The sequence below is a fragment of the Chlamydotis macqueenii genome, chromosome 21, assembly GCF_036417535.1.
Source record: "Chlamydotis macqueenii isolate bChlMac1 chromosome 21, bChlMac1.mat, whole genome shotgun sequence".
NCBI classification, from domain to species: Eukaryota; Metazoa; Chordata; class Aves; order Otidiformes; family Otididae; genus Chlamydotis; species Chlamydotis macqueenii.
In genome coordinates this window covers 4,330,989-4,358,789 of record NC_141576.1, presented here as the reverse complement: position 1 = coordinate 4,358,789, position 27,801 = coordinate 4,330,989, and the positions used below count along the sequence as shown (strand labels likewise).

Genomic DNA, 27,801 nt, shown 5'->3' with positions numbered 1-27,801 from the left:
GCATATGAGGAAGAAGAAGAATAGGAAAAGCTAGGTACGTGTGGAACTGGTAAGTACAGTTCTGAGCATAGCTTTTTTTGGTGGAAGGTAATAGCTACTAAAATCTAACAAAATAACTGCTCGCCCCTAGAAGAACTACTCGGAGAGCAGCCAGACTCCCTTTCTAAGCCAGACTCGCAGGAAGAGCACAAAATGTCACATTACTAAAACCTGCAGCAGCGTCACGTCTTGGGTGTGAGATTATTTCCGTGCTAAGAGTTGTTTTCGGTTGATTTCTGAGCTAGGCTGAAACAGGGGCGCCCATTCAGGAAAGCGCTTAAGCAGACACTTAAACCTGAGTTAAGTCCCATTGACTTCACTGGTCGTGCTTAAGTGTTTTCTGGCCCAATTCAAAGCACATTCAAATCAGCAAAAAGACTCTCTTTTACTTCAGCAGGTTTTAGATTAGATGTCTTCTGCAATCGAATGGTCTTCTGCTACACGCTGTTGCTTTTTCTAGTTGAGGACGGAGGCAGGAGTGCCGCAGAGATACAGAAAATGCGCAAAAGTGCCTTCAGCCTCAGCTACTTGGGATATTTGCAGCCACTTCTGTTCAATGCTTTTGGGAACCTGCATCTGCAGGAGCTGATTTATATGCCGAGCTAGGAACCGGCGTGTTCACTGGCAGCTGCTGAGAGATGTGGGAATGGGTTTGTGCAAGGATACGGGCTGGCTTGCCAGTTTGGTCTCAGATGGCTGGGGTTCTCATCAATCACGTTGACGTGGAGAAGCAGCGGTGGTCACAGACCTCCTGGGTGGTGGGGGAGATTGGCGCTCCCCGCTATCGAGCGGAGACGCCAGACCGCAGAAGGTCAAGCATCTGCCTTGGCCCTCTGGGTTGGTGTAGATGCTGTCTGTCGCAAGGGGGGAAAAAAACAACCGGCAAAGAACCAACTCCCTTGGCTGCTCTGTCTTAATTTAGGCTATTGTTCATCTAGAATCCGCTGTTCCTGCTTGTCAGCAGGCAGAGTGACAGAATATGTGAAATTAATTTCTGAGGTGGGAAATGGCTAATAATTTATTTATGACTGGGGCGGGTGTGGAGGAGGGAATACAATACAGACATATTTGGGTTTTCTTCATAAAATGTCAATGCTGAGCTCTCCCTGCTTCCTCTGAACATCTCCTGCTAGCTGAGACAACATCCTGCAGTCCCTACACCTGTTAGGGAAGCTGCGTGCAGCGAGGAGAAGTCCTCTCGTCGCTGCGGAGCTCACCTGCGGGTCTCTCATGGCACTGTGGGTCCTGCTGTGCTCTCTCAGGGCTGCCGTGCGCGCGCGCCGTGGCTCGTTACAGCACCCACGGCTCAGAAGAAGGCAGCAGTTGTGGCCGAGGGCTCGGGAGAGGCAGTTTGAGAGGACGGCGGGTGGGTTGTCATGGAGGAGCATATCTTTGAAGCGGCAAGAGATGCAGCGTTCAGCCGGTGCCATTGACCTCTCTGTTTGTTTGTTAACAGGATACACACCCACTGGGATTTAAACATCTCCTTCCGAGAGACCTCTTGCAGGTACCATTTTGGGGCACCCTCTTTGTATGGTAGGCTAAGAGTTTATGATCTGTTACTGGCGTATGGATGCTGTGAGATGTACATGAATGTTTCTAACTGTCAGTGCTGTGGGGTTTTTTTCTTTTATTCCTCTTTCTCCCCTTACCACATATCCTTTCTTTTGTTTTTATTTTGGGGAAGGTTGTGGGGGGAAACAATGACTTTTATTTTGGAAGAGCAAATTGATTAGACTTGTAAAGAAAGCCCATTATTGGTTTTGATATGTTTACTCTGGTCTGGTTTTGGAAGAATGCAAGGTTGGGGTGGTCTAGATCTTATTTCCTGACATGGGAGTCTGTATCTCATTTGCAAAAGTGATTCTTCGCACAAAAGGCTCGTAAAGGCCAAAACCGACGGGTGCTCCTGAATTGCTGAGGAGTTGCCGTGTTGTGCTTAGACAACTCAAAGCAGCGCGACCTTGGAAGGTGGGGCTGTGACTGCCAATGACACGAATCACTGGGTGGCAGATGCTTTAAATAGTGCGACACCACTGATACACCCCGGTCCTGCAAAAACTTGTGCATGTAGGCATCCGACGAGTACGAAGTATCGGAGCTAGCAGGACTCTGCGATTTACAGTGTGAAGTGTGAGCGGGTTGAGCTACAGCTGCAAAAGTGCAGTGCCAAGAATATTTACGGATCAGCTCAGGAAAAAGTTGACGTTCAAAAAATGACAAGTGTTTTACAAAGGATAGATAGAAGAAATGACGTAGAAGTCTGAATTGTGAGAAGGATTGCCAAAGCAGTCTGGTATATTGGTTTTGAAGTCTGGTTTCCTGCGGTAACAGATACCCTAAGAAGGGGGCAATTCATGAACTGAAGATACCCAGTTGCAAACATGAATATTCCTTTGTGACCTCTGGGTCAGCTGACACCCTGAGCATAGTACATTGTCTTTATGTGTTGCAAGTGGTCATAAACTTTTCCAATCCTTTAGAGATAACAGCTGCAGAAGTTTGCCTCTGCGCTAGAGAAAAGAAAACTGGAATTTTGAAATGTCTCTTTTATGTTGAATTGCCACATCCCAGTGGAATAGGTGAGCCCGGCAGGTGCTACTTGCTTTCTAGAATTAGAAAAATTACCTGTGCAGCTGGGAAACTTCTTGGGGAACGCAGAACAGAATGAGGTAGATGGGGTGTGGAACAGCCCGGAGTTGGGTTCTGTACGTGCTTCATATGGATGCGGGATCTGGTCCGTTGGATCTGCTTGCAAACAGCAGGCCACTACTAACTCTTTTTTGTTTTGTGAAAAGTAGTTTCTGATGCTTCGTGTGAACTTCCTGTTCAGTTAGAGATTTAAAACCAGTAGGAAAATATTACTCCTGCTACTACTACGTGTGGAAGTGTCCACTGCGTGCTAGGCACTTCACAAACATTTAAGAAACGATTCTGTAGAGATCAGATTGTCTGGACGAAGGAGTGCAAATAACTTTATCTGATGACTTTTGTGACGAGACTTAATGTGTGTAAGACTCAGTGCAGGCAAATGCAGTGTTTACTCAAGAGAACATTGTTTGAGAGCTTCAGGGGAACGTTCCTCTCAGTACTGCGGCTGATGTGGGCACTTCTGTTGTATCTGCGAGCCTCAACGTTTTGCAACGGTAAGCATCGGTGACAGGAGGAGACAGTATTAGAAATTACTTCTGTCTCCATCACATGGCCTTCAAAGCTCTGCCCCTGTTTTGTGTGCTCCCCCAAAAAAACCTGTGGCACAAGAGGGAAGGTGGGAAGCGGAGAGGCAAAGGACAAATCTCCTCATTTTAACCGGCATCCCCATGGGGCTCAGGGGAGTGAAGGGTGGGAAATCCGTTCTGATTCATGCTCTGTTAGGGAGCCAGTGAGGGCAGAGGTGTTCACTGGTGTTTAAGTAAGCAGAGACTTTGGCCCCGAAGCATAAAATCCCATGATTCCTAAAATGTACAATGTTGAGAATACAAAACCCCACCCTGGTCAGTAAGCGTCGAGAAGCCAGTGTAGAAGGCAGATTGCGTCTGACGCTCCTATAAAAAAAACAGCTGAAGTTTTTTTGTTTGGCAGCCTTTAGAATAAAATCCTTGGTTTGTTGCTGTAAGGTTTTGGGGCTCTGAAATACAAAAGAATGGATTCCTTCCAGGCACACCCTAAAAGGCAGAGTTTGTAATGGAAGTGCTGACACAAGCCTTAATTAACAGCCATGCGAACGATTCTGCTCAATGGCTGCTAAGGGTGCAAACACCTTTGAAAATTAGAATATCTTAAAAAAAAAATAGTGAAATTGCAATGCACAGAGCAAAATAAAGGTCTGATTTTTATGTCAACAAGTACACCTCTTGGGCTTCCTCAGCTTGACTGCGTGTTCCCTTCAGTTTAGCTCTCTCCTGGCAGAAACATCGGTAGGTCCTCCTGGGAACAGAAGTTTTGCTTTTGCGGATTAAACGGTTCGTCCAGCTGTCAGAAATTGTGCCCGTTCAGCTAGTTCAGAGGAAAACAGCACGTGTTACGCGACGTGGCAAAAAAAGTAATTTGTGTGTTTGTGTGTCGGTACAGAAACAGGGCTGTATAGATTGAAGTGACCTAAATTGTCACGCGGTTCTCTAAAACATCTGGCATAATGTAAAATGCATCATGGAGCGGCAAAAAGGTTTGGGTGACCTTTGTTCTCAGTGACCTGCGTAATTCAGCACACGGGAGCGACACAGGTCAGCCCAAACCCTGCCAGGAGATCGGTGCGGTGCAGCACCCCTGCGTGAAGGCACACAGTCACCATGCTGCTTTAAATCCGGCGGGTCTGAGAGCCGCTGCCTTCATTCACCTGCCTCTGTGTCCTACCGTCGTCTTTGATCTTCCTTGCCAAGTTGTCAGAGGATAGGTGGATTCATGGGCTTTAGCCACCTTGGAATTGCTGTCTGCATCGCTCTGGATAAAAAGACGTTTAATTGGGGACAAACCATTCTGTATGCAAGGAGCCGAAAGCTCGAGACGGGGACATTGAAAGAAGAGATGAGGCTCTCTCCTTGTCTTGCCAGGTGCTTTGTCCCTTCCCTTTTAAGCTTTGAAGTTAACACAGGTTTAAGTTTCTTGTTTACAGCTAGATTTCCTTTAAAATTGCCTTTTTAAGGTAGAATTCCCTTGTACGGACATACTATTCGTGGAATAATTTGCTGAAATGTGTTAAAGTTGTTCAGTAAATGATGCACTTCTTTTATTTCAAGACAAGTCTGTCAAATTTTGAACTAGTAAACACAAGGCTAAAGCCTGGTCTCCGCCGCAAGATGCCTGCTCTCCGCTCCCGTTGATGTCGGCGTGAGTCACAGCGGCTCAGCACCACGGGCAGGATTACCTTCCCGAGGCTGAGGCATCTCATGAAAATAAATTGTGGAATAAAAATGAGTTCCAGGGAGGAAACGGATTTTCCTTCTGTTGGTTGCCACTTGATGTCTTGAGGGAACGGCGGGGAGGTGAGTGAGAAATAGATAAGAGGCCGTGCGTGTTAATACCATGCAGCGATGCAGCTCAGGGTGGAATAAACATTTTGCCCACCTGAGAATTTCAAGACACCGCCGTCAGTGCAATTAAGCCATCCCTGTTTCCAAGGAAATAAAGAGTTGTTTGGTGTTGCCCTTGTTAAAGATGGCCTGAGCGGTAGGAACGAAGATGGTCCGTCATTTGGTTACAGCTGCATAGAGAGGCAAGGAGCGTAGCAGAGAGTTGAGCTGGAGGCACCTTGACTTCAGCCGTTGGCTGCGTGGTGAGGAAACTCTGGAAGAACATCCCAGGCAGTCTGTCTGTCTTCAGAGTCCTGTGCTGGTGCATAAAACAGTGACAAAGGAAAGAGGCAGGAGCACACAAGAGAGTCACTGCCATTTGAACAAAAAGCCACTTGAGGGGACACTCCAAGCTTACTGGGCCTGCCAGGGGGTAATTTTGTCCAGGTACATGCCGTATGAAGGCTGCGTAAGGAGATGGAAGGAAAACAAAGCCATCGTTTGCCCAGAGCAAATAAAATGCGTTTACCAACCGCGATTTAAACAGAGATTACAGCGGTGTGTGACCAGCCTTTCTGGATGGGCACGAACCACGCTAGAATGTCCTCTAGACACAGACTTTTGGCCAAGAGCCTGTGTGTCCGTGTGCGTGTGTATGTTTGAAGCTGGCTGTGACGTAGTTAGTGGGCCTTGCCGCGTTGGTTTAACCCTAGTATAAACCCTTACTCAGCCAGAACTGGGTTTAAAGAGCAGTGCTTACACTGAATTCTTACGCGTACGTATTTGGTCTGTGTGGTACACTGCACAGGTTTTAGCAAACGATCTTTAAGGAGGAATGAAACAGGTGAGTCAAGGAGGGAGAGGACGTGAAACAAATCAGGCCAAATGGAAGAAGCAGATGAAAAATACATGGGGGAATGGGACAGGAGAGGAAAACCAAAGGGAAATTCCCTGGGTTAGCGCATTCCTTTGGAAGACAGACAGAGGAAAAGAAAGCAGGAGAAGAGAATTGAAAAGTAGATGGTTCTGACCGTGTCAGGGCTGATCCTGACTCAGCAGTATTGCTGTGTGAGGCAGGTGACGTTATCAAGTGCCAGAGCATCCTGCTGCTCTGCCCTCTGAGGATTGATATAGGACGGCTTTGGGGCTGTCTGTTTATTTATTTATTTTTCCTAGGAAGCTTTTCCCTTTTAATCTAGGAGACCTGAAGAAGGTACTAAAAGGTCACGAGAAGTTTTTAGCAGCTAGAAGCTAGATGTGACCCCTTTACGCCCTGCAGCCTTTAGCATCTGCTGCTACGAGAGCTGATACCTGTCAGATAAGCACCTTTAAGTTACGGCAGAAAAATCAGACAGTGGCGGAGGGACAAGAGTGCCTTCAGACGGGGACCTGCCTTCACCCTTCTGTGTCCGTCACTGATTCCTGCCTTGACACCAACGGGCAGCAGGGCTGAAGCAGGAGCCCGAATTGGAAAAGCAGAGAGTGAGCTGGACTGAACAGAATGAGGCAGATTTTGCCCGTCTGATTTAGGTCAGGGCAGAGAAGTCTGGTGAGATACCAACTGTATGTGGGCCTGCAGAGCTGTTTCCATAACTCATGATGACTTTGGAGGACAACTGATGACTGCAGAAGGCATTAACCATGTTTTCTGGATCGGTATGGGGAGGACACTTATTTAGCATGAGACTGAATTTGGCCCTTCCAGATTATTTCTGCGGTGGCTTTGGGACGTAGACCGCTTATGGAAATGTTTTAATCCTTATCTTGTCGGAACGTACAAAGAGCCCTCACCTTTGTAGCTTAAAGTAAAAGCTGTGAACCGGGACGTGGTTCCTGAATGCAAAGCCAAAAAATACAAGGAAGCTTTTTGGCTAATGCCGCTGTTGTTGGCAGTCAAGGCATGGCTATGAGGAGACAATGTGTTGGAAGGAAAAGACTTTCCAGATGGGTGAACTCAGTTTGTTCATCAAACAGTGACATACCCGTTTGGTTTTAGACAATAGTTGCCGGACAAGTAAATGGATGTGTTGTTTTGTTTAACTGGAAGGAGAGAAGTGAGGTAAATCCACACCAAATCCACACAGTTGATAGACGTTTACAAGAATGTTCTTTGTCAGAACGAAGAGCATTTGGGTGGGTACAGCCGGAGAGTTAAGCCTCCAGTTCTTTAGGGGGAAAAAAAAAAAAAAAAGCAACCTTTTCATTGCTTGTGTTGATCACCCACAAAGCACCTATGTGAAATTTGAAAGTGTAGATACGGAGATAAAGAGGGAGGAGCTGCTACGTATGAGCCAGAGGTTCCATCGGCTGCTTTTTGGGGACTTCACATGGCAACAGAACAGACTTGTGGCTCTGTGCTGCAGAGTGTGTTCTCATCTCTTTGGTGTACCCGTCATGGGAGGGGGGTGTGATGGACCTTTTGTGGGGCAGCTGAAGGGATGCAGGATAAACGGAGCATGTGAAGGCATCTTAAGACCTTGGTGTGTTGTTGAGGTGTACATAAGCTTGGTTGCAGCTCTGGGGAAGCATTCTTGATGTGTTTCAGCTGCATGCAGTGATTGACAAGAGAATCATAGCCTTCTGCTTTTAGATTGTACGTTGGATCAAACTTCAAGGGCGTGTTTCTGGAACAGGAGGTTTTCTGACCTCCCTCTTCACACCCTGCTGTGAAACTGAAAGGATTCAAATATGAATCCGTCTGGTCCGTAATTCACTGGGTGTGTGATTCCTGTAGATCATCGGTTCCCTCTGTTCACTGCCTAAACTTACACCCTAGCACCCATTAAAAATCACTCATCTGAGTATTTTAATATTCCATCAGTTCAAAGCAGGCAGCTTAATGAATTGAGAAGACGAGGAGAATTTGGGATATTTAAAGAGACCTTCTATCCGTTAGGCACAGCAGCTGCATGTCAGCGACACGTTCTTTTTACTGGCAGAGCAAAACATTTCTGTTTGTGCGTTACTGAGGAACGTTGGAACGCAGCATCTAGACAAGTCCAAAACTTCGGGGAACGCTCCACACGTCAGCAGGTCAAGCCTGTTGATTTTGGTGTAAATCAGATGCGCCAAAAAACCCGTCGGGAGAAAAATCAGGACCTTCAGGCTGCCTGGTGCTGCAGGCAGAGGAGGTGTTTGGCCTTTTCCTGCACTTGCATGCATGCAGGAGGAGTAGCATGCTTAGCGCTGCGGGTGAGGCTGGGTGTGACCTGGATTCTGACAAGTGACAGAGTTCCAGAAGTATTTTCAAGGGATTAATTTGGAGATCCAGCATGGGAGACTGAGGATATAGTGAAGAGGCAGGGGAAGAGCGGAACGGAGACGGTTCGTGTATTCATGAAATGCACTTGACTCACAATAAGGAGGTGTCACAATTAGGTGACACCCCACCCTCCAGCTGCATTTCTGCTTGCCGTGGCTGCCTTCATTATTCTCTTAGTGAAACTTTATTTATTTATCAGCGGCGAGGTGAGCTGTAGCCTGTGCTTGGGGTGGGGGGACGGTGATCAATAGCGTGGGTGTAATGGATGTTGAGAGGAAAATGCGCAGACACTTGTAGTCATTCTGGCAGATGAGCTGATGAAGATGGACCATTATGGAAAATCCTCCTGATCTCTGGTGAGTCTGTGTTGGGTTACTGCCCAGCAAGCGTGTGTGTAGAAGGTAGAAGTTGAAGATGTTTTCAAGGGACCAGTCACGTGTGCATTTGGGTGCACGTCTGCACCAAGAGAAAATGGCAGGCGGGAGAAAAGAGTCTGTAACTAACGTTCGGGCTTCTTTCCAGCTTGAGGTACAGGGTTCCATGTCCTTATGGAGGAAAATAACACAAGAGCTTCAGGTTTCCTGCCTCAGAAGAGAGCCGGGGCAGTGAGGCTGGCAGAAAGAGCAGGAGACTGCTGTGAACAGGAGCGCGAGCATCACGGGATGGTGCTTCCCAGGAGCTGCACCGTGCCAGGGACGGACTTGCGGAGTGCTCACACCGTGCTTTTGTAATCCCCGGGCTTTTTACAAGCCTGGGTGAGGTGTCTCATCTGGAGGGCCGGTGTGTCCGGCCGGTGATGGAGGAGCAGTGAAGTGTCTGACTGTGTTTGAGGTTTCCCTGCCTTGTTTGGATTCAGGCTGTCGTTATCTCTAACGCTCTGTGCCCTTTTCCTTTTCTCAGGAGTCACTGTGCTCCTCTACCCCGCTGCACAGTAAGCTTTTTGCCTCCCAGATTACGCCTGTGGTGGAAACGCACAATTCACGATGCGTTAGGCCTGTCTTGGAAGGTTTTCAAACTCAGAAGCCCTGCCTGCATTACTGCAGGCAGGAGGGGAAATCTGAGGAGAAAACGTCTCGCGTGGGCATCCCCCTTGCTGAGTGCTTTTGTGGCACCTTAGCGGATGGACTGGACGCTGGTGTCAGAACCGACGCTCGGAATAAGGCGCTGGGAATGATAGACTTGAGTTTGCTCGTCATCTCAGTGCTTTGTCTCTTTCCCATCTCCAGTCCAGTGTCAATGTGGTGGAGTTCCATCTTATCTTTATGGGCTTGCAGAGAGCTGAATGACAAAGTGGAATTACAATAAAAACATCTTTATACTTATTTCCACCTAATTCTGGAGCTGCCAGCTCCACTGATCATTTTTATGAACTGTCATGAGCATCAATGAAATTTTATGAGCATTTTGCTTGGGACATTGCGGGATGACTTTTTTTTTTTTCTCCAAGATAAGTCTGCAGGGAGAATTAGGGCTGGATTGCCTATGGTTGGGGTTGGCATTTTCAGGCCTCTCAGCTCCCACCAGTTGTTTACCCCTCCCTCTTTCCTCTTTTCCCTTCCCTCGCCGTTCTCCTTCCCTTCCCTTTTTGCCTGTGTCTGATGGGTGACATCTCGTCAGAAGGTGGAGATACCCAAGAGGCAGGAGTGGGGTGCTGGTAAATTGTAGTCTGTCAGGGTCTGTCAAGATTGATGTCTGAGGAGGGCAGAGAGTGACTGAGAGTTTTTTTAATCAATGATGAAGTTTTAAAAGGCAACCGGAAGACTGAGCCACACAAATATAACCAGGGGGGCCAAGGAACGAGAGGCAACTGTGCCCTGAGCTTTGCCTGCTGGAAATCATGCTTCTGTCTTCTGTCTAGAGCGCGAAACTCTCGGGCGGTACGGCCCACGCCTGCGGCGGTGGAGGCAGGTGGGAGCCTTTGCCTTAGCTTGACCAGACCCCAAACTGGATTCCTGAATAACAGGGCCAGTGTGCACTTGGTTCGGCACACACGAGCGCTTGGCTGCAAGTGCCAGTCACCGGGTAGATGCGGATTCTAGGTTTTTGCAGCAAATGGAGAAGTTGGAGATGAAGTTGGAGAAATAAGGAGAGGCAGCCAGGAAGTGCATCACGAGGGGGGTTGCCTCCAGCAGTCCCCCACGTTGGGATTCATGGAGCAGGGAGTCGGAAGAGCTGAGGCAGCCCAGCTCGTGGCATAGAGTTCCGGAGTGCGAGAAGCGGGATGAGGAGAGGCAGGAGGGCAGAGAGAGGTCTGGAGGAGGGAGGCAGCCCCTCTGCTCCTCAGAGCTGCACAGACACACGCTCGCTTGCATCCAGCTTCTTTGCCTGGGGCTTCTCTGCCTATCTGTGATGGAAAAGTGACACAGCCTGTCAGCGGGTCACGCTGCCTATTGTTTAACAGCGAAACAAACTCCGCTGCTCCCCCTTGCACCCCCCTACCCGGCCCCATCCCCTTCTTTAGTAGTCACCTGATCAGAGCCTCCAAATCCTTGACCCAAATCCTCCTGTGCCCAGCTTTGGGTCTTATCCTGCTCTGGCTGTTCCGTCCACCGTCGACCTGCGAGGAGAGGTGTTGGCTGCGCGCCGTGTGATTAGGGAGATGTTGCTGGCTGTGTTGAGCTGCGCACAAGGTGATAAGCGGGAGCTGAGGGAGGAGGGGGAAGAGAGCCCTTTTTATCGGTCTGAGCCGCGAGCTTTCCCTGATCCGCATCCCTTCTCTGTTTCTGCTGACTCAGCGACCCTGGTTTTACTGCCGGGGAGCGTTCGGAGCCGGTGACCTTGCCTGTCTGCTCAAGGACCTCTGGCACTCAAAGGCCGTGCCGCGGCAAAGCAAGGCATGCTGAGGAGAAAGTTATTTTGCAGAATTTCTTATCCCAAGATGACTCTCAGCTCTGCCGGGCTGGAAGATGGTTAATCCTGCCCTCGCTTGGTGCTGCGCACGTGGCAGGGCGTCGGAGCGGTCATCTTGTGAAACAGGGGAGGTTTTGTCTGGGTAGGAGGGTTTACATACCAGTAAGGAAGAAGCTGAGAGGATTCATCAGCTCTTGGGAATGAACAGATGATTTTACTCCCAGAGCATCAACTCAGCGTGGTGGGGGTTCTGAGATGGAGGGTCTCTTTGCTCCATGGTGGGCAGAGACACAGGTCCCACATTATTTTTTTCACTCTGAGCTGCCACCAGTAACTGGGAGTACGAGAGGGGAATTTTCTGGCAGATTCTGTGCAGGAGGCCAGGCAAGGGAGATAGAACGGTCCCTTTTGGGGCTTAAAATCAATGAATCTGTGATTAAACATCCCACAGAGGCTGGACATTGCAAGGAGTGATACTGGTGGCATTTGGTGCTGGAGCTGTGGTTGGGTATTTCTCCTGCGGCAGCACGATGGCCAACAATCCCCAGGTCATGTCTCTCTTTCCAGGTCCTGTTAACGAGCCCCAGATTTACCTCAGGAGGGAGACAGAAGGTGGATTTTTTTTTCAAGGACTGGGCTCGGGTGCATATGTTCCCTTGGAAGTTGTTTACTGGTTTTGGTTTGGGGTTTAAAAAAATGCTAAGGAAAAAAATCTGAGAGCCTTTGAGTGGTTATTTTACACCAGCCCTGACATTACGTAGCCGTGCCGTTACATAAGGATGTTTCTCCGAGCCATAATGATGCAACAGTATTTATAGAGCAATCTGGGTTTTCCTTTTAATGGCTTCCATAAAAAGCTCGTTATTCCCTTCACACAGTCACTGGTGATTTACATGCTTGTCCTGTCCCTGGGCGTACGCTCCAGTTTGGGTAGCCCTGAGCGACACGCTCGCGCTGTCTGATTGTTGCTAAATGACTCTGGCAGCAGTGTGGCGGTGACGCTGGTCTGATCCTTCCATCAGAAACTTGTCTTTTGGGGAGACGGCGAGGAGAGGCGAGAGAAGAAAAAAAATCCCCTGTGTTTCTGCAGGTTCTGGCAGTATTGTCATCTCCTTGGAGCTGCAAACTGTCTGTCATTCCTGGCGTATCAACCCGGCTGGGCAAGGGACTTGCCCTGGCTGGAATGGGTGCGTATAATGGTGGACGAGAAGCTCAACATGAGCCGGCAATGCGCCCTTGCAGCCCAGAAGGCCAACTGCATCCTGGGCTGCATCACCAGCAGCGTGGCCAGCAGGTCGAGGGAGGGGATTCTCCTCCTCTACTCTGACCTGGTGAGACCCCACCTGGAGTACTGTGTCCAGTTCTGCAGCCCCCAACACAAGAAGGACGTGGCCAGTTGGAGAAGGCCCAGAGGAGACCACGAAGATGATAAAAGGGCTGGAGCACCTCTCCTGTGAGGCCAGGCTGAGAGAGTTGGGGCTGTTCAGCCTGGAGAAGAGGAGGCTCCGGGGAGACCTGATAGCGGTCTTCCAGTGCCTAAAGGGGGCCTACAAGAAGGATGGGGAGAGGCTGTTCAGTAGGGCCTGTTGTGATGAGGCAAAGGGTAATGGTTTCAAAATAGAGGGGGGTAGATTCAGATTGGATATTAGGAAAAAATTTTTTACAATGAAGGTGGCAGAACACTGGCCCGGGTTGCCCAGAGAGGCGGTGGATGCCCCATCCCTGGAAACATTCCAGCTCAGGTTGGCCGGGGCTCTGAGCAACCTGATCTGGTTGGAGATGTCCCTGCTCCTTGCAGGGGGTTGGGCTGGGTGGGCTTTGAAGGTCCCTTCCAACCCGAACCATTCTGTGGTTCTGTGATTCTATATGGTGCGGAGAAGGAAGTCACAGCAGAGTAAAGAGTCTGTGAATCTGTGAGCTGAGGGTACCGTTGAAATACACTCTTGAACCGGGCTTGCATCCAGTCAGGCTGAGAATGGGGAAGGAAAAAAAAACCTGAAGTGTCTTCCTCAGAGGTTTTGTGTGGAGAATGCATGGGCACACACCTGCACTGTCCTCCACTCTTCCCAGCTTCATCAGTGTCCTTGAGTTTTTTCCCCTGCAAGCCCTGACATTCCTCCTTTTGCATATTGGATTTTTTTTTCTTTATTGTAGGGAGGGGCAGAGGGTCAGGACAGTTTTATGGCAACTGCATTGATCAGTAAAATTTAATATAAACCCTGCACTTACTGTGTAATCGTTAAGGGGATGGAGAGCCGAGAAACATATTTAAAAAGAAGGATTTTTCCATTTTATTTCCTCCCGTGCTACTTTTCTGAGTCTCTCTTCTCTTCCAAACCTGGCATCAATCTCCTGCTCTGCATCCCTTCAGAGACAGGCGTACATTTTTGACTGGGTTTTCCCAGTTTGCCTTTGATTTGATTAAGTTTTAGGAGAAGACTTACCCAGTTTGGTCCCGTGCTAGGTTCATTCACCATTTCCTTTGCTCACTGTCTTGCAGTTTCTGGATCTATGCAATTTTGTGTCTACTGAGAATATCGTTCCCGTTTTTTATCTCAGATGTATCTGGAGCTCCTGTTGCTGAAATACCAGGTTGCCTCTTGGTGCCTGATGCCTCCCCCTCACAGAACGTCTCCGTACGTCCCCGCCTGTGTGGAGAACAGCAGCACAGAGTGGTTAAGTGACACTCCAGCGAAGCCTGGGCAGGAATGGGAGCAGAAAAAAAAAGGTTGAGTTTCAAACTTGTGCTGAATATCCAGACCGTTGGAGCATTGTTTTTTGGGCACTGCTGAGTGGTGCTGCGCTACAGGTGAAGTACCTCCTCTGCAGAACGTCCTGCACTTTTTGCACGCCTGATGCCGGCGCTGGAGGGTTGCTGTGTGTGATTGTGCAGCTCAGAGCACAGCGGAGCACACCCCAGCTGCCAGCAGCGTGGACGGTCTCCCAAGAGGCACCCAGCGCTCACCCACGAGAAGGATGGGGCAGGGCATTTGTAGTGATTATTGAAAATTATTTAAATTTTGACCAGATATTCTCCTTCCCCTCTCTGCAATCACTCTTTGCAGTCACTTTGAGCAGCGTGTTGCGAGAATCACCAGACCCTGCGGGCGCCTGGCTGCTTCTGCTAGATGCGGAGGCTCCGACACTGATTTATATTTTGGTTAATTGTCTCCATCCATTAGTCTCCTCATCCTTCTCCTCGTTAGAGGTGCAGTTGCTGCTAATGTCTGTAAATTAAACACGTTTAAAAGGCATTGCTCCCAGTCTGGATCCGGCTTGCTGGAAGGTGCCATCTCCCAAGGGTCTCAAGGCTGGTGTGTCTCCTCTCGGGTGCCCAGGCGTTTGTCAGCATCTCTCTGCTGACCCTCACTCACGGGGCCATGAGACTGAGGTGTCTGCCCCATTTGTCTAGTCCCCTCTGAACGTGCCGGCAGGGCTGGCTCCAGAACCAGGCTGGGAAGATGGCTTCCAGCAGATCTGAGGGGACTGGTTTGCTGGGGGCCATCGGATGTTGAGGAGAGTGACTGGAATGGGGGTCCAAACGCTGGTCAGCATGAGGACCAGGGGACAAGACAGGACCAGAAGGGGTCTTGGAGCAATAGCTGCTTTCTTCAAACACTGCCAGTTGGAGGCTTATGGTGCAGATATTGCTCAGAAAAAGATGATTGTTCCCAGAAGTCCGTCACACAGGATTGCTGCATGTCTGGTTACCAGAGCCTCCCTGAAAGGGCTTGCTCCTAATTCATTTATACGTCCCAAGGGATGGCCACGCTTAGCAAATCTGACAGCTCAGTGGCGGTCCCTGTGATAGACTTCTTCCTTCAGCACAGGCTGTGGCTCGTGAGCTGGGCTAGATGGTGTTGCTCACGCAGTGCGTGCCAGAAATGACGGTACTGCTGGTTTAGCTATTGTCCTGCCGGCGCTTCTCTGCGGACTGCGCAGATGGGTCAATGGATCACCGTGGCATCTCGTCCCAAACAGACCCCTTCTGTCTGGGTGACATCTCCACCAGTTGCTGCTGTGGCTGTCTCTCCCCTTGAGTGCCTTTTCCTGGAAGCTATCAAATGGCCACTGCTGGACCATTACACTGCCATTACAGAAAGTCTCATCAGAGGAACCAGCTTTGAGGGAGACAGAGGACAGCTAAACATTAAACATAGACAGTGCAGCAATCAAAGCATTCGTAGAGAACATTAGCAATGGTTTTTTTTTCCTCCAGTGGTAATTTTTGCAGACATTAGTTACTGGTACATCTCATTGCTGCTCTGCAGAGTGGGCTCCTTGTGCCGGAGCATTGGGATGCGATAGGGGATTTTAGACCGTCAGCTCTGTTCTGTATCTGAGCTGCAGTTATCCATGTTGTCCTGACTACTAAAGTCCTGCACCATTCTTCGTGGGGTTTGGGTGTGAGGTTTTAGGGTGAGGATGACTTTTTTCGTTGTTTCCCAGACCTAGCATGGAACCTGCAGCGCGTGCCTCCCGTGCTCCTCTGCGGTTTTCTTTTGTTGCCAGTCTAATGGGTCAAGTGCTGTGTTTTCAGAAATACCCTCCAAGCTCAGGTGGCCATTTTGTTGGAGCAGCTTTCATTTCATACCACATCCAGGTAAAGGAGCTGTTTGGACTTGGCCTTTAAAGCTTTGTGGTTGGTGTTTGCAGCATGGCCTGAGTTGTGGTGCGCTGTTGAGCTGCTCAGTTGCCTGTGGCTGAGACAAAACCCTTACCACAGCTTCCCTGCATTCCTGGTAAATGGATCTGTTGCTCCTGTGTCCTCTCTTCGTTAGGATTTGAAAATTGCCCAAGCCATAATAATATCCAGCCACTTCTCCAACTGTTGCTTTTGGCAGCAAGACAGAGCCCAGTGGCGGACTGGGAATCCTGTTGGATGGAGAACAGCTTGCAAAAGCCAAGGATGTTCTTCTCAGTGGATAAATGGGCATGGCAAAGGCAGGATAGACGTATGGGATGTTTGGAGGGATGCTACGTGGAGCACAACAATAAACAAGCACTTACACATCACCGCTGCCAGCTTTACTCCTTGTTCAAGTGTCTTTGTTTTGAGGCCAGCTTCATTACCAGGTCTGTGCCACTTGCGGGTGTTCTCAAAGCTACGGAGTTGGCCTTGGGGGAAGCCTACATTCTGATAAGAAGCTGCTGCCTTTCCCTTATTTCTTAGTAGGAGGAACATTTTTGTGAAGATGCAATCTCACTCCATCATCATCAGTCATCACACACTTTGTTGCCACACGAGATCCTCATCTTTTTAAAACATTTTATTCCTCTTCACAGCTGCCAAGTATGATGTTGCAAAAACAAGATGATGGAATCAAATAGAGAATGAGCAACAGCACATCAGCTGTAATTGAAAGCAGCAACATGAGTTTATCTTTACTGGGAACGTTTAGATTCAGTGTTCAGACATAGCACTGGGCAAATTTTAGCATTCTGGATTGAGGTTGAATGTGGTTTGGATTTGAAGTTCAGACTCAAAAATCTTGTGGTGCTGCAAGTTCTTTTGTAAAACCTTGCCCGCCAGAGCAGCAGAAATACCTGCAAAACATGTCGTGTGATCAGAGCTTCGATCATCCCGAGCCGGATATCAGAAGAAAGGTCTTAGGGAACTGTCAGTTACACCGAGTCGTTCCCAGTTTGAAAGCAAATCTGGATGTGGCCAGCCAGCCACGTGCCTTCTGGAATCCCTGACAGGACTGAAACATACCTGTCTTACTGCAGGTCCCCAAACCATTAATTACCAAAAACCCATGCAAACCGAATGTTGCCACGGCAACCCGCAGCCCTACAGAAGGCTATTTGTCTCCTCCTTGACCTTTCAGGAGATCTGTATCTCGCTCAAGCCCCCCTTCTGTAATCCGGTTTTTTAAATATAATATGATGCTGCTGGAAGGGATCAGACCTTTAATCTGATTGCGTGTGCATGTGTCGGTGCGTGTATGGGGGAGCGCCCGCATTAACAGGCACCCAGCGGCAGCTCGGAGACAAGACAAAGGAAAAGCGGAGTGTGACTGTGCCCTGCTCGGGCTGCAAGTGAGCACCCGGGTGGAATTATCGGCTTCGGCGCACGGATGGGGGAATGGTCTGCGTGGGAAGGACCAGCTCTCTCCATTCCCCTTAGCGTGGGCTCCTGCGTGCTGAGGCCGTGCGGGAGCTGCGCTCGTGCGGATGAGGATTTCGGAGGGGATGCTGTCACACCCGTTTCGGTTTCCAGTGGGCCTAGGTAGGCCCCTGCCTTCAGTTGCGTTAATCACTGTGCCAGCCCACGCAGATGAGTTTTAGGTGTTACTCCATCTTTGTTGGCATCTCCAAAGTACGCGTTCCGCATCTTGACCTGTGGTCCTGCAGGCTGGGTGCTCTTTTGTCCGTTGTATTCCCTCCAAGGGAAGGATCTTCAATCCTGCATTGGCTCTGTGTGCCGGAGCCTTGAGCCCGTGAATTTGGCGGGAGGTTGAGTGGTGCGTAAGCCCAGAGGAACAAATAGCTTTTTCCCGTCTTTTGAAGACGCTGTCCTGCGTTGTGAGCAAGCTGAACACAGAGAAAATACCCTGTAAGCTGGTCTGAGAGGGTCTTGTTTGTGTCGTGCCACTCGTTCGGGTCGCGTTTTGCACCGCTGAGGTCTGTGCGCTGAGCACCAGCCTCCTGCCATGTCTGCGGGATGGGCTTTGGGGGTGCTGGGATGGGCTTTGGGGGTGCTGGGATGGGCCTCTTCCGAAGAACGCGGGCACAAATAGTCCCGAGCTGCCAGTTGGGAGTGAAGAATGAGGAATGGGACTGAGGGGACTGGTTAGTCCAAGGGAATGGAAGCGCGGGGCGGAGGGCCAGCTGGCAGCCCCGGGCCTGCCCCGCGCAGGTGCGGGCCCTGACGGAGCGCTGGTGCTCCCTGTCCCGCAGAGCAGCGGGCATTTGCTGGGCTGGTCTCCTGAGAGGAGCACGTTGTGCGGTTTGCCTTTGGAGGAAGGTAAGTGCATGGTTGTATTTTTCAAATAGCTGTTTCTGGGGTTTTTATGGCAAAGGGGTGAGGCGGGTATTTGCCTGAATTGTGTGGTGGGGCTGGTGGAGGTGAGGTGTTCCCCTCAGCGCTGAGGGCCCAGTGGTGAAGGAGTTTGGCCAGGCTGGAGTTACAACTCACGTTTTGCAACTTTTGGTACCTGGACCAAGCAGATATCCCCAAACTGGTGGTAGTGCTGTGTCTTTTGTCCTCCTGCCAGCTCAACCAGCAGAAGATAATGGGATTTCAGGGTTAGCAGTGCAGCTAAGTGTTGCAGACCAAGGCCGCGAGCGTGCAAAAGCAGGGTAATTTTGGACAATTGCTGGTAGCTGGGCAGAGCCTTTCTTCCTGGCTAAAGCAGTGAGTATCTGGTGGAGTACCTGAAGTACTGAGACTCAATTAAAAGTTAAACTTTCACTAGATGTATGAAATGGCATTGGGATGAAAGCAGTGGAGGTTCAGGAGAGTCTCTTGTAAAAATGATGTTTGTTATTGCGTGCGGTCACGGGTGAGGTGGAGGTGGCAGAGTTGTCAGCTGCAGAACCAGCGTTTCATTCTGTTGATCCAACATGGTGGTAGAAATCCTCTTTTCTCGTACGAAGACTGAGCCCCGGCTTTAAGCTCCCTCCCGTTGTGCCAGGTGTAGAACAAGCCCAGAAGAAAAAACGCAGTGTGTGCTTCAAACCTCCTGTGCACCAAGGCACAGGGAACGGCTCCCGGGGACAGTCTGATGTGTTAAAAGCTGTCTCAGCCTGTTTGCCTTATCTCTGGTCTTCCTTCCCTTCCCTCTCAATGTCACCTTAGTGTTCAGTTCGCCTTCTGCGAAGGTATTTCAGCTAAGTCATGTTTTCCTGGGATCCTGCCTAATTGCGTGGGTAGATGAGTTGAATTCAAAGCCTGTGGAGTGAACGTATCAGCCCCGTGGTACCCGCTCAGGTACGGAATTACGCCTTGCTAACGCACCTTTGCATACCGTGATGATTTTAATTTTAAGGCCATGGAAAAATGTGAAAACACAAGATTGTTGCGGAAGAAAAATATCACTTTTGGTGCGCTAATGTTTCCTTCCACATAGATCTCCTGGTTTTTGCTTTCAGTGGATATATCACGGTGTTCTGCGCGCTCTGCATTTTGGAGAATGGAGTTGCTACGCTCTTTTCCAGAACGAGAGGCGGTTGCATTGTAGCGGTGGATAAAACGATTCCTCTCGTAGCTCTTTTAACATGTTTAGGTATCAGAGGTGCTTTGGGCTCGATTGGGATGCAAGACACTCTGCAAATGCAAAGATGTAATTATCCCATTTTTCTCTTCTACTCCCTGCCTTTCTCCCCCTGCGCTCCTGGCTCATCTCCTCCGCCCTTTCCTGAGCGTTGTGCTGATGGCAGCGTTTATCTGCATTTGTCCTCTGTCCCTGACATCCAGTTATTGATTGGCATGATTAAAAAGAACTGATAATCACTTCACATTAATCCCATAAATGACTTAAGACACCAAAATATTTGCATAATGCATCTTAAAGGTGGCAGCTAAAAGAGGATAAGACCCAAAACTGCTTGGCACAGGAGAAATGGGCTTCCCACTCACCTGTGGGCTTGCTTAAGTAATTAGCCTTCTGCTTGCATAAGGAGGAATCTGAACTGGTTTAGCGGAGGAAGATGCAATGGGTGCTCAAAGGCTTTGGGATCCGAGCATCCTATCTCATTGCAGAGATTGAGGGTGGGGGGAGCACGGGGTGGGGGGGAGCAGCAGGGAACATGACAGCGGCCGCTGAAATGAGAGTCTGTTTTCGTCTGCTACATCTTGCGAAAATCTGAGCCAGACGCCTGCGGAAAGTACCTCTGTCTAAAGACTTTCTGTCATAAACTTATCTGATTAGCAGAGAGCTAGACGACAGATTAGCCCCTGCTTCTGCGCTAGGGATGGGCTCTCTGGAGCATCTGAGCAGATCTGCTCCTCTTGCTTGGTGCTGATAGCCTGGAGGTGGGGGTGCAGCAGGTGGGGAGGAGGTAAGGGGGGGGGATAAGAGGGGGAATATTTAAAGGAAGATCATGGCTAGGTAATTCTGCAGATAATGCACCCTCCGTGCTGTCCTGCTGGTCCCAGGTGAGGACGCTCTGCTCTGCACCAGTGAGTTGGTGGTCATGTGCTGTGTGTCCCAGCAGCACAGAGTCGGGGCACTGGTCGTGTGAGTAGAGGTTGGGAGGGAGCTGTGGATGCGGGAGGGAGGACAATAATGTGGATAATTTTGTGTAAGTGTCTCTGGTTCGTCTGGCTGTCATCTTCCATTTAGAAGGAGGAGAGGAAGAAAAATAGTCACATTTAGCTTGGGGCGAGCACCTTGTGCTGGAAGGATGGGTGATTTAACAGATCCTGCAAACAAACAAAAGGGAGAGATTCCAGCATTTCCATTTAGTATCATGGATACGTGTTAGCTTGTTCTTCCTCTTCAGTGTTTGTATATCATTTATCCAGGAATATTTTGCAAGTGGTTAACGGGTTTGCAAGCAAAAGCATTTGCCAGCTGAACTGCAGTGAATGTCTTTTTCTGTTTGTGTTCTCCCTCTCCATAGAAGGAAAAAAAAAAGAAGAAAAAAGACTAAACTAGCTTACTTAGCAGCGATCTGATGTGAGGATAACAGGCGACATAATGCTGAACTGCTCGAATGCCTTCTCTTGTCCCAGAAGGAAAAGAGCATTGTTTCAGGATCTGTTAGAGGGAAGAGTTGAAAATTAGTTTTCTAAATAAATCTGTACCCTCAGCTCTGAGTAATGCTGAGGGTTCGTGGTGGGTTTCTCTGTAAAAAAGAAAAACTATTATTCAGTCAAATAAAGTAATCTTGTGTTCCAGCAGTGATGGAATGGAAAAACTTTTTTTTAAGAATAGAAGAGTAGCAAGTGATAGAAAACTATCAGTTATTTCAGTTCAAGTTCCCTATTAATTCTGGAATAGATCTGCCAATTCCTACACTTTCAGATTTTTCCATCTGAGATGTAAGTTCTGGCCCACGCAAGTTATATCTGGCAAAACTGAAATCAGGAGCTCTGGCAGCTGCGGAGCCCTTTATGGGAAATGAGAGCTCCGTTTGGGAAGTGTTTTGCACTTGGTCTCTGCTCCCCAGAACTAGAGGAGGTTACCTAGGAACCTGATGGGTAGGAGGAGGAGAACCTTTCTTGAAGTGCAGCTGCGTCAGGGGCAAACAAAGAGTCTCGTGTGCGCGCACACGTATGCTCATGCACACAAAAATCAATTACGTGGTGGCAAATAGGATTTCCTTAACTTGGTGCTTTTCTGCTCTGTTGCAGCCGTGATAACGACCTTTCCACTATCATCTCCAACCTGCATCAGAGCCGTCAGCTCGTTATGCCAGAGACCCAGAGCCGCTGTGAATTCAAGAGAAACAGCATCGACGTTGGCTTAGGAGCAGCAGGTAAGCAACTGGAGCAGGTCCTGCTGGTCTGGGTTTGTTGACTTCCCTCCTCTCTCTTCCACTCCCTCGTTTGTTCATTTTTTCAGCAACTATTTTTTCTGTGGCTGTTTGCGTTACATTTTGGAGTGAGCTATATGAAGGCTTTTAATATTCTGGCTAAAGATTAACATGGAAGGGATTTCATGGTGATGTTAAAGTCCCTTTGAGATCTCAGCCCTGTGCTATTCTCAGATCTAGTGGTCTGTGTTAAACTACTGGCAAAGGAGCTTGCGCCAGCGAAGAAGTGAAATGTCCCCAGGGTTGGTGTCAAGCGAAGCAGAAAGGCCTTGCAGAGAGCATGGTTTGATTTGTAATTTCATTAATCAGAGGTTCCCCGTGCTGCCTCTGTGCCTGCCAGCTCCTTTATAAGCGTGTGTGTTTGGTTGTGTAGTGCCATCTGGTTTTTTTTGGGGAAGTTCACCTGGTTTCAACTTAAAATGGTGAAACCAAAAATGCTCCTCTTGGATCCTGCACCGTGCCTCTCCGGATGTCGGAAAGGGAGCTATGGGCAAGGATGCTTTGGTGGTAGATACGCATCAGTCAACAAGTGAGGCACTGGTAATAAACTAGAGATGTGCTGCTTGTTTGCAGGATCTACAGTTTGCTTTTGATGATAAATAAAAGTTGTGGAAAAGCTGGGAGTAATGCTGGTTTTATATTGAGTGATCCCTGTCCTTCCAAATCAGAATTGGATCTCTCTGTGTGTGATAATGTAGGCCTTTGTGAAAATCTGTCTGTTTGTGGTTTTGTCCGTATTTTCTTGTAAGTCATTCTATTGACTGTGTAACCTAACCCTGGATCTGAAGGAACACCATGTCTAATACACTTTGGGAACGTCTTTGGAGGATATTCGGTAACATAATGGGCACCTGGTTTGCCTTTTGCGTGAGGCTTGACCCGTTTCCAGGAAGGTTCCTCCTGCCTGCAGTGAAATTTGTACTGGAGTGACTACTTTTGCTGTAAAATGTTCCGTCCTGTGCGTTGTGCTGAACTGGGGGATCTGTGATGTGTCTGTAAAGCAGCCACGGGCAGCTCCCAGTCTCTGCTTTCACAGCTGAATCTCTGTGTTCTCTTCATTAACCAGACTCCACAGTCTACTCCCTACACAGCTCTAAAAGCCAAAGTGGCCAGAGATACACATTTTCTGTACGACCTTGCTTGAGTCTGTATGTCTCAGGTGACTTCGTGTGTTAAAATGTTTTTTAATACTGTTTGCTTTGCAGAAAACCGCCGGGCTTGATCTGCATTGCTGAGATTCTTTGAGACCTGTAGCATTCCAGAAATGCAAAGGGTACTTCTCATTCCCATCAGTGTTAAGCAGTAGAAAAGATTAGATGCAGGAGTCCTCATTCTTATTTGTTAGAATTCCTGTCTGAGGTTCTCTAGTTAGCTTCTTAACCGTAAGAAACAGTAAGAAATATAAAACACAGGCACTGCACGCGTGTTGTCGCAGCGAGGACAGCAGTGCTTGGCTCTGACCTTAGTGACAGTCTGAGCAGTGAAAAAGAAGAGGGCTCGTTCATGCAGGAGGCCACCAGGCAAGGGACGGAGCTTTTCGGGAGGTGATAGATTTGGCGTGACCAACAGGAGTTGACCAGTAAAAGAGTAGGTGGTGGTGGGGATGATGGGGAGATGGTATCGAAAGGGAGAGGGGGCATTGTCACATCTCCACAGGGACAGTTCAACTCTGTTTTTTTTTCCCCGCTGTTTGGAGCCAGCTCACTCTGTGTGCTTGTTTGATTAAGGGAGACTCATTTGCCAAAGTCTAGGCAGAACCTGCCAGCTCTGACTTTAGTGCTGAGCTGGTACCTTTGTCACCACCTCCCGGACATGGAAGTCAAGGGAACAGAAACAAAACGTGCTGGGATTTGTAGCTGGGGTGCCAATTGCTGGGGTTATGTCTTGGTTCTGTTTGGTTTTACTGGCAGGGGTGGAAGGGGAGAACGGTGTAACCAATTGCTACATGTGTAATTTTAAGAGAGTTTGTGTTGGGTTAGTCTAAAAGACTGTTGTTTAAACCACGTAAACAACAATAAGGGAAAGAGAGATGTGCTCCCAGTCGTCTCCAGTTTGTACTGTGTGCCTTTGAGAACAATACGGTGTGTTTGGGTTATGAGAATCACACCCTCAAGAAGGCGTTTGGAGGTGGACAGTGCCGAATACATGCTGTAAATGCAGATGTGTTTAAAAACTCCCGCGTCCCTCGTGACTATAAGCTGCGGTGCTCTCAAAGTGAGTTGGAATCTGCTGCTAAGATGTTTTCTGTTGCTGATTCAGCGTTTATGATTTGAAGTTCGGCATACGGTCCCAGCCGGCAGAGACGGAACGCTCTGGACGCTGCTCTGCAGCTCGAATTGCAGATTCTACGTGTGCAGGATGAGGGCTGAGCGCGTGCTGCTAAAACAGGATTCAGAAATGTATATGGCTTCTTGGCTACGGCTGAGGCCAAGGGCAGCACGAATGGAAGAGATTTGCTTCTTGCAGGGCCCATGTGGTTAAGAATAGGGTTGAAGTTGGCAGGGTGGGCTGGTTTATGATTAATTCTCTGAGGGAGTTCCTTGATTTATAGTTAAACCAGGATTAGAGGCAGTGCTGTAGCTTCCAGCAGCATGGACTGAAAATTAGAAGTGTTACTGGATCTTTCAAGGTCTTTGAAATGCAGAAAGGGGCTGAAACTGATGAAAAATAACGGCACATAGTTCGTTCTCGGGCTTTTGTGAGTTCTGGGAGATAGGTGGGACTGGAGTCGGGGTTCAAGCTAGAGCTGGGCCGGTGTTCAGGGCAGAGAGACTGAAGAGACTGAAGTGTTGCTGGAACGTATAAAGCCTTTGGTTGGCAGAGCAACACTGTATTAATATCCTTGGAAGGCTTATGGATAATTTTTAAGTGAAAACAGGTCACTTTATGTCAATGGTGATGGTTATATTTGGGAACAAACTGAAGAGCTTAGTTTGGGACAGCGGAAGAAAATAACTGGGTCCTGAAAGACTTGGATAGGGTTTGGTCCTGACTAGAAACGGTTTTAATAACCCACCTCGGTGGGTGTAGTAACCGGTGGTGGTGGAACAATAAGCCTGGAGGAGGTGCAGTCTTAGGATAGCTAGGACAAAAGAATCATGGAATCATAGAATGGTTTGGGTTGGAAGGGACCTTCAAAGGTCATCTAGTCCAACCCCCTGCAAGGAGCAGGGGCGTCTTTGACTAAGTCAAGTCATTGTATTTTGTATCTTGTGAGGCCCAAAGAGATGGGAAGAGTCTGTAGTCGTCAAAACCAAATTGCTGTGCTGTCTGTTGCATCACTTAGGTGTGATTAAGACCAGCATAGTGATGGTGGCGTGTTGGCAACTTTGGCATCTACAGAAATCTGGCCTAGCAAATCTGAGAGCTACGGTGCTTTGAAAAGACACCATAAAAAATGGAAAGACTGTAGTGATGAAAGGGAGGTAGTTACGCTGCCAGCAAGTAAAGCTTCATCAGAAATGTTGGACAAGATGCACAATGCCTTCCGCCAGTTTTCAGGTACGTTGTAGAGGCGCGTGAGTCAGCCGAGGCACGGAGAGGCAAATTTGCCCGAGATCGTAAAGCAAATTACGACTGAACGACAGAGCTCAGTTTCCTGTCTTGCCCTCTCTAACTTCGTGCTGGACCTGTATGTTGTTCCACTGTGACAATATGGAATGGCTGTGGATTATAGCCTGCTTCTGGAGCTTCAGCCTGCAAGGGGTTTGGGGGTGGGATAGGGGTGGTGTTCCCCCCTGCTAGTGCGTGTCCTGCCGCAAGGCATCTGGATAAGGATAGCTGACAGCCTAACTCATGTTTGAGGTGTCCCCTGATACTGGGCCTTTAAAGGAAATGAAGAATACCAACAGCAAAAATCTGCAAAAAAGCAAATATCTGCAAAAAAGCAAAAATCTGCTCCAGCCAGTGCTTCTCAGCAAGACACCTGGAGACCCAGCAGTGGCAGGGGTAAGCGAGGCTTTTGCAACGCCAGCAGAAGTAGGTGGCCGAGAGGCGCGTGCTGATAAAATCTAATTGCCCTATCGATTGGCTTTGGAGCCACCGTCAGCTGTGGTGTGGTGATTGAGATATTCCTATGTATTTGATGCATGTTAGCTGTACCTCACTGCTCTGGGTCCGTTGGGGACCTTACGGTATTACTGAAATCTCTTAATCATGGAGCAACCTTGCGTGCGTTGGACCCGCTCTGCGGCACTGCAGATTTATTACAATTACCACTGATGCTCTTGGATTTCCTTAGGTCCCGGGGGGTCCTGTGTTTCGGGAAGAGCTGCCATGTTCATAACTCTGAATTCTTAACTGGCTGAGGAAATCCATCGCGCTGGCTTACCCATCTGCACCCTCGCACGTTATTCTTCCTTCTCGCCTAGGTTGATAGTTGACAGTATTGTCCCCTCAGACTTTAAGAGTAGTAAACTTCTGCCCCTTGGGCTTTCCCTGCCTCTCTTTGTGACTGGGAGTGGAGGTCCTTGTGCCTGCGAAACAGAGAGCACTGGTTTCTGTAGTCCCTGGATAAATGTCTGTTCACCAAATGGTTGTGCCGATTTCAAGCGTTCCTTGTTTCCAACACGGGTTGAAAGAGCGGTAGATTCTCGTGGAGGGTCAGGGAGTGTAGCGTAAAGGAAGGGCGCCTGCCTCTCTGCTGGCTCTGTTGCTCCTCATTGATCAAAATGGTATCCAGCTCCTCTTTCGAAGTCTGTGTCCACACTTACTGGTTTATATCCAGCTGCAAGGTTTAATCTCCTCCTACTTCTCTGGCTAGTGTTGGACCTTTTTATTAATGTTTTTTTTTTTAACCTGGAGCTAGCTAATCCAGCTGCTGAGAGGTAAGGTTGGCTCTTGGGCAGAGAGATACTCCCTTTGCAGAGATGAGAGGTGAGCTGCTTCACCTGAGTGCTGACAGTCTGTGAGACTGCAGCTGAGGGGAACATCTGTAGAAAAATAGGCTTTGGTGATGCCCAGAGCTTCCAGACCAGTTTACCTAGGAGACGTGAATGGTCTCTCCTCTCTTGACCCTGCAGACTTAATTTTCTGCTGCGTCCTTCCCTTCTGGTGATGGGGCTGTGAAAAAAGGCCGGAGAATGCTTTCCTTACTGCTAATTAAATTGCAGTCACGATGGGGATATGATGTGCCAAATGGAGGAAGAAGGGAAAAGTACGTATAACGGGGTCTGTACTTCCTTAGGAACACACAGAGGCAGCCTGCGTCGGTGAGATTTAGTAAGAAGCTTAGCAACATCTGCAAAGGTAGGGCAAGTACGCGCAAACGCCTCGGGGGGAGCGCGCGTGTGGGAGGGGAGGGCAGGCGGGGAGCCTAATGAGAACATAAACGTCGTTTCCAAAATGGATCAGATAAAGGCGAGGCGGCAGGCGGGGTGCAGCGCTGGCACTCCAGAGGGGCTTACCTTGAGAGCGGATGGTGGCACAAGGCGCTGTTAATCTTAATGGAGAGAGGGAGACACACACATGAGGATGAGCGGAACCAGGGCCGCTTGACGAAGGCGCGGTAGCAAAGCTGCCGGTTTGCACATCACACACGGATTTAGAGCCCCTCTAAGCAGCTCGTGGTGTGTCTGTAAACAAGTCCAATCCCCTCTATCCAGTTTGGCTAATGCGGTCTGCCGGGGCGTGCACGGGGCCGGGGAGGACGGAGGAGGCCTTGCGGGGCTGCGTGGCTCACGGAGAAAGTGCGGGTGCCTTCTCCCTTGTGTGTGCGTGTGCTTTGCGCGCTGCTTTAGGATTTGAACAAGCATTTTGCAATGGAGTCCTGATCCCAAGGCCTTAAATAATTTCTCCCTTGCAAAAATCCTGTTAATTTCTCCTCTTTCTCTCCTCAAATACCTCTGTTCTGCAGCGCCGGATTTCATGGCTTTCCAGTTGCGGTAGGACTATTTGCCTGGGTAGAAGTGGAGTGATCAGGCTCACTGATGCTAGAGGAAGGTGGGTAGATCTTCCCTCTCTTCCTTCTGCCCCTCGTGATTAGAGTTGATGTCTGAACATTGTCTGAGAGAGGGCACTTAATGGAGACATGGCAGAGTATCCAAACAGCAAGCAATTTGCTATGGTTCTGCATGTTTGGGACTGCGCATGGATTAAAGAGCCCTTCCCCAGTGAGTAGAGGCTGCTTTGGCTGTGGTGTGAGGAGCAGCAGAAGGC

General features: G+C 49.0%; 1 protein-coding gene across 2 annotated transcripts in view; it reads left to right on the top strand.

The window, feature by feature from the left end:
• Positions 1–27,801, top strand: part of SAMD11 (sterile alpha motif domain containing 11) — a 121,512-nt gene that overhangs the window by 46,430 nt on the left and 47,281 nt on the right. For both annotated transcript variants that reach the window (XM_086764539.1, XM_086764538.1), the window contains exons 4-5: positions 1,496–1,546; positions 21,464–21,588. In XM_086764539.1, coding sequence (XP_086620665.1) covers positions 1,496–1,546; positions 21,464–21,588 — 176 coding nt within the window. The remainder of the gene's footprint in view (positions 1–1,495; positions 1,547–21,463; positions 21,589–27,801) is intronic.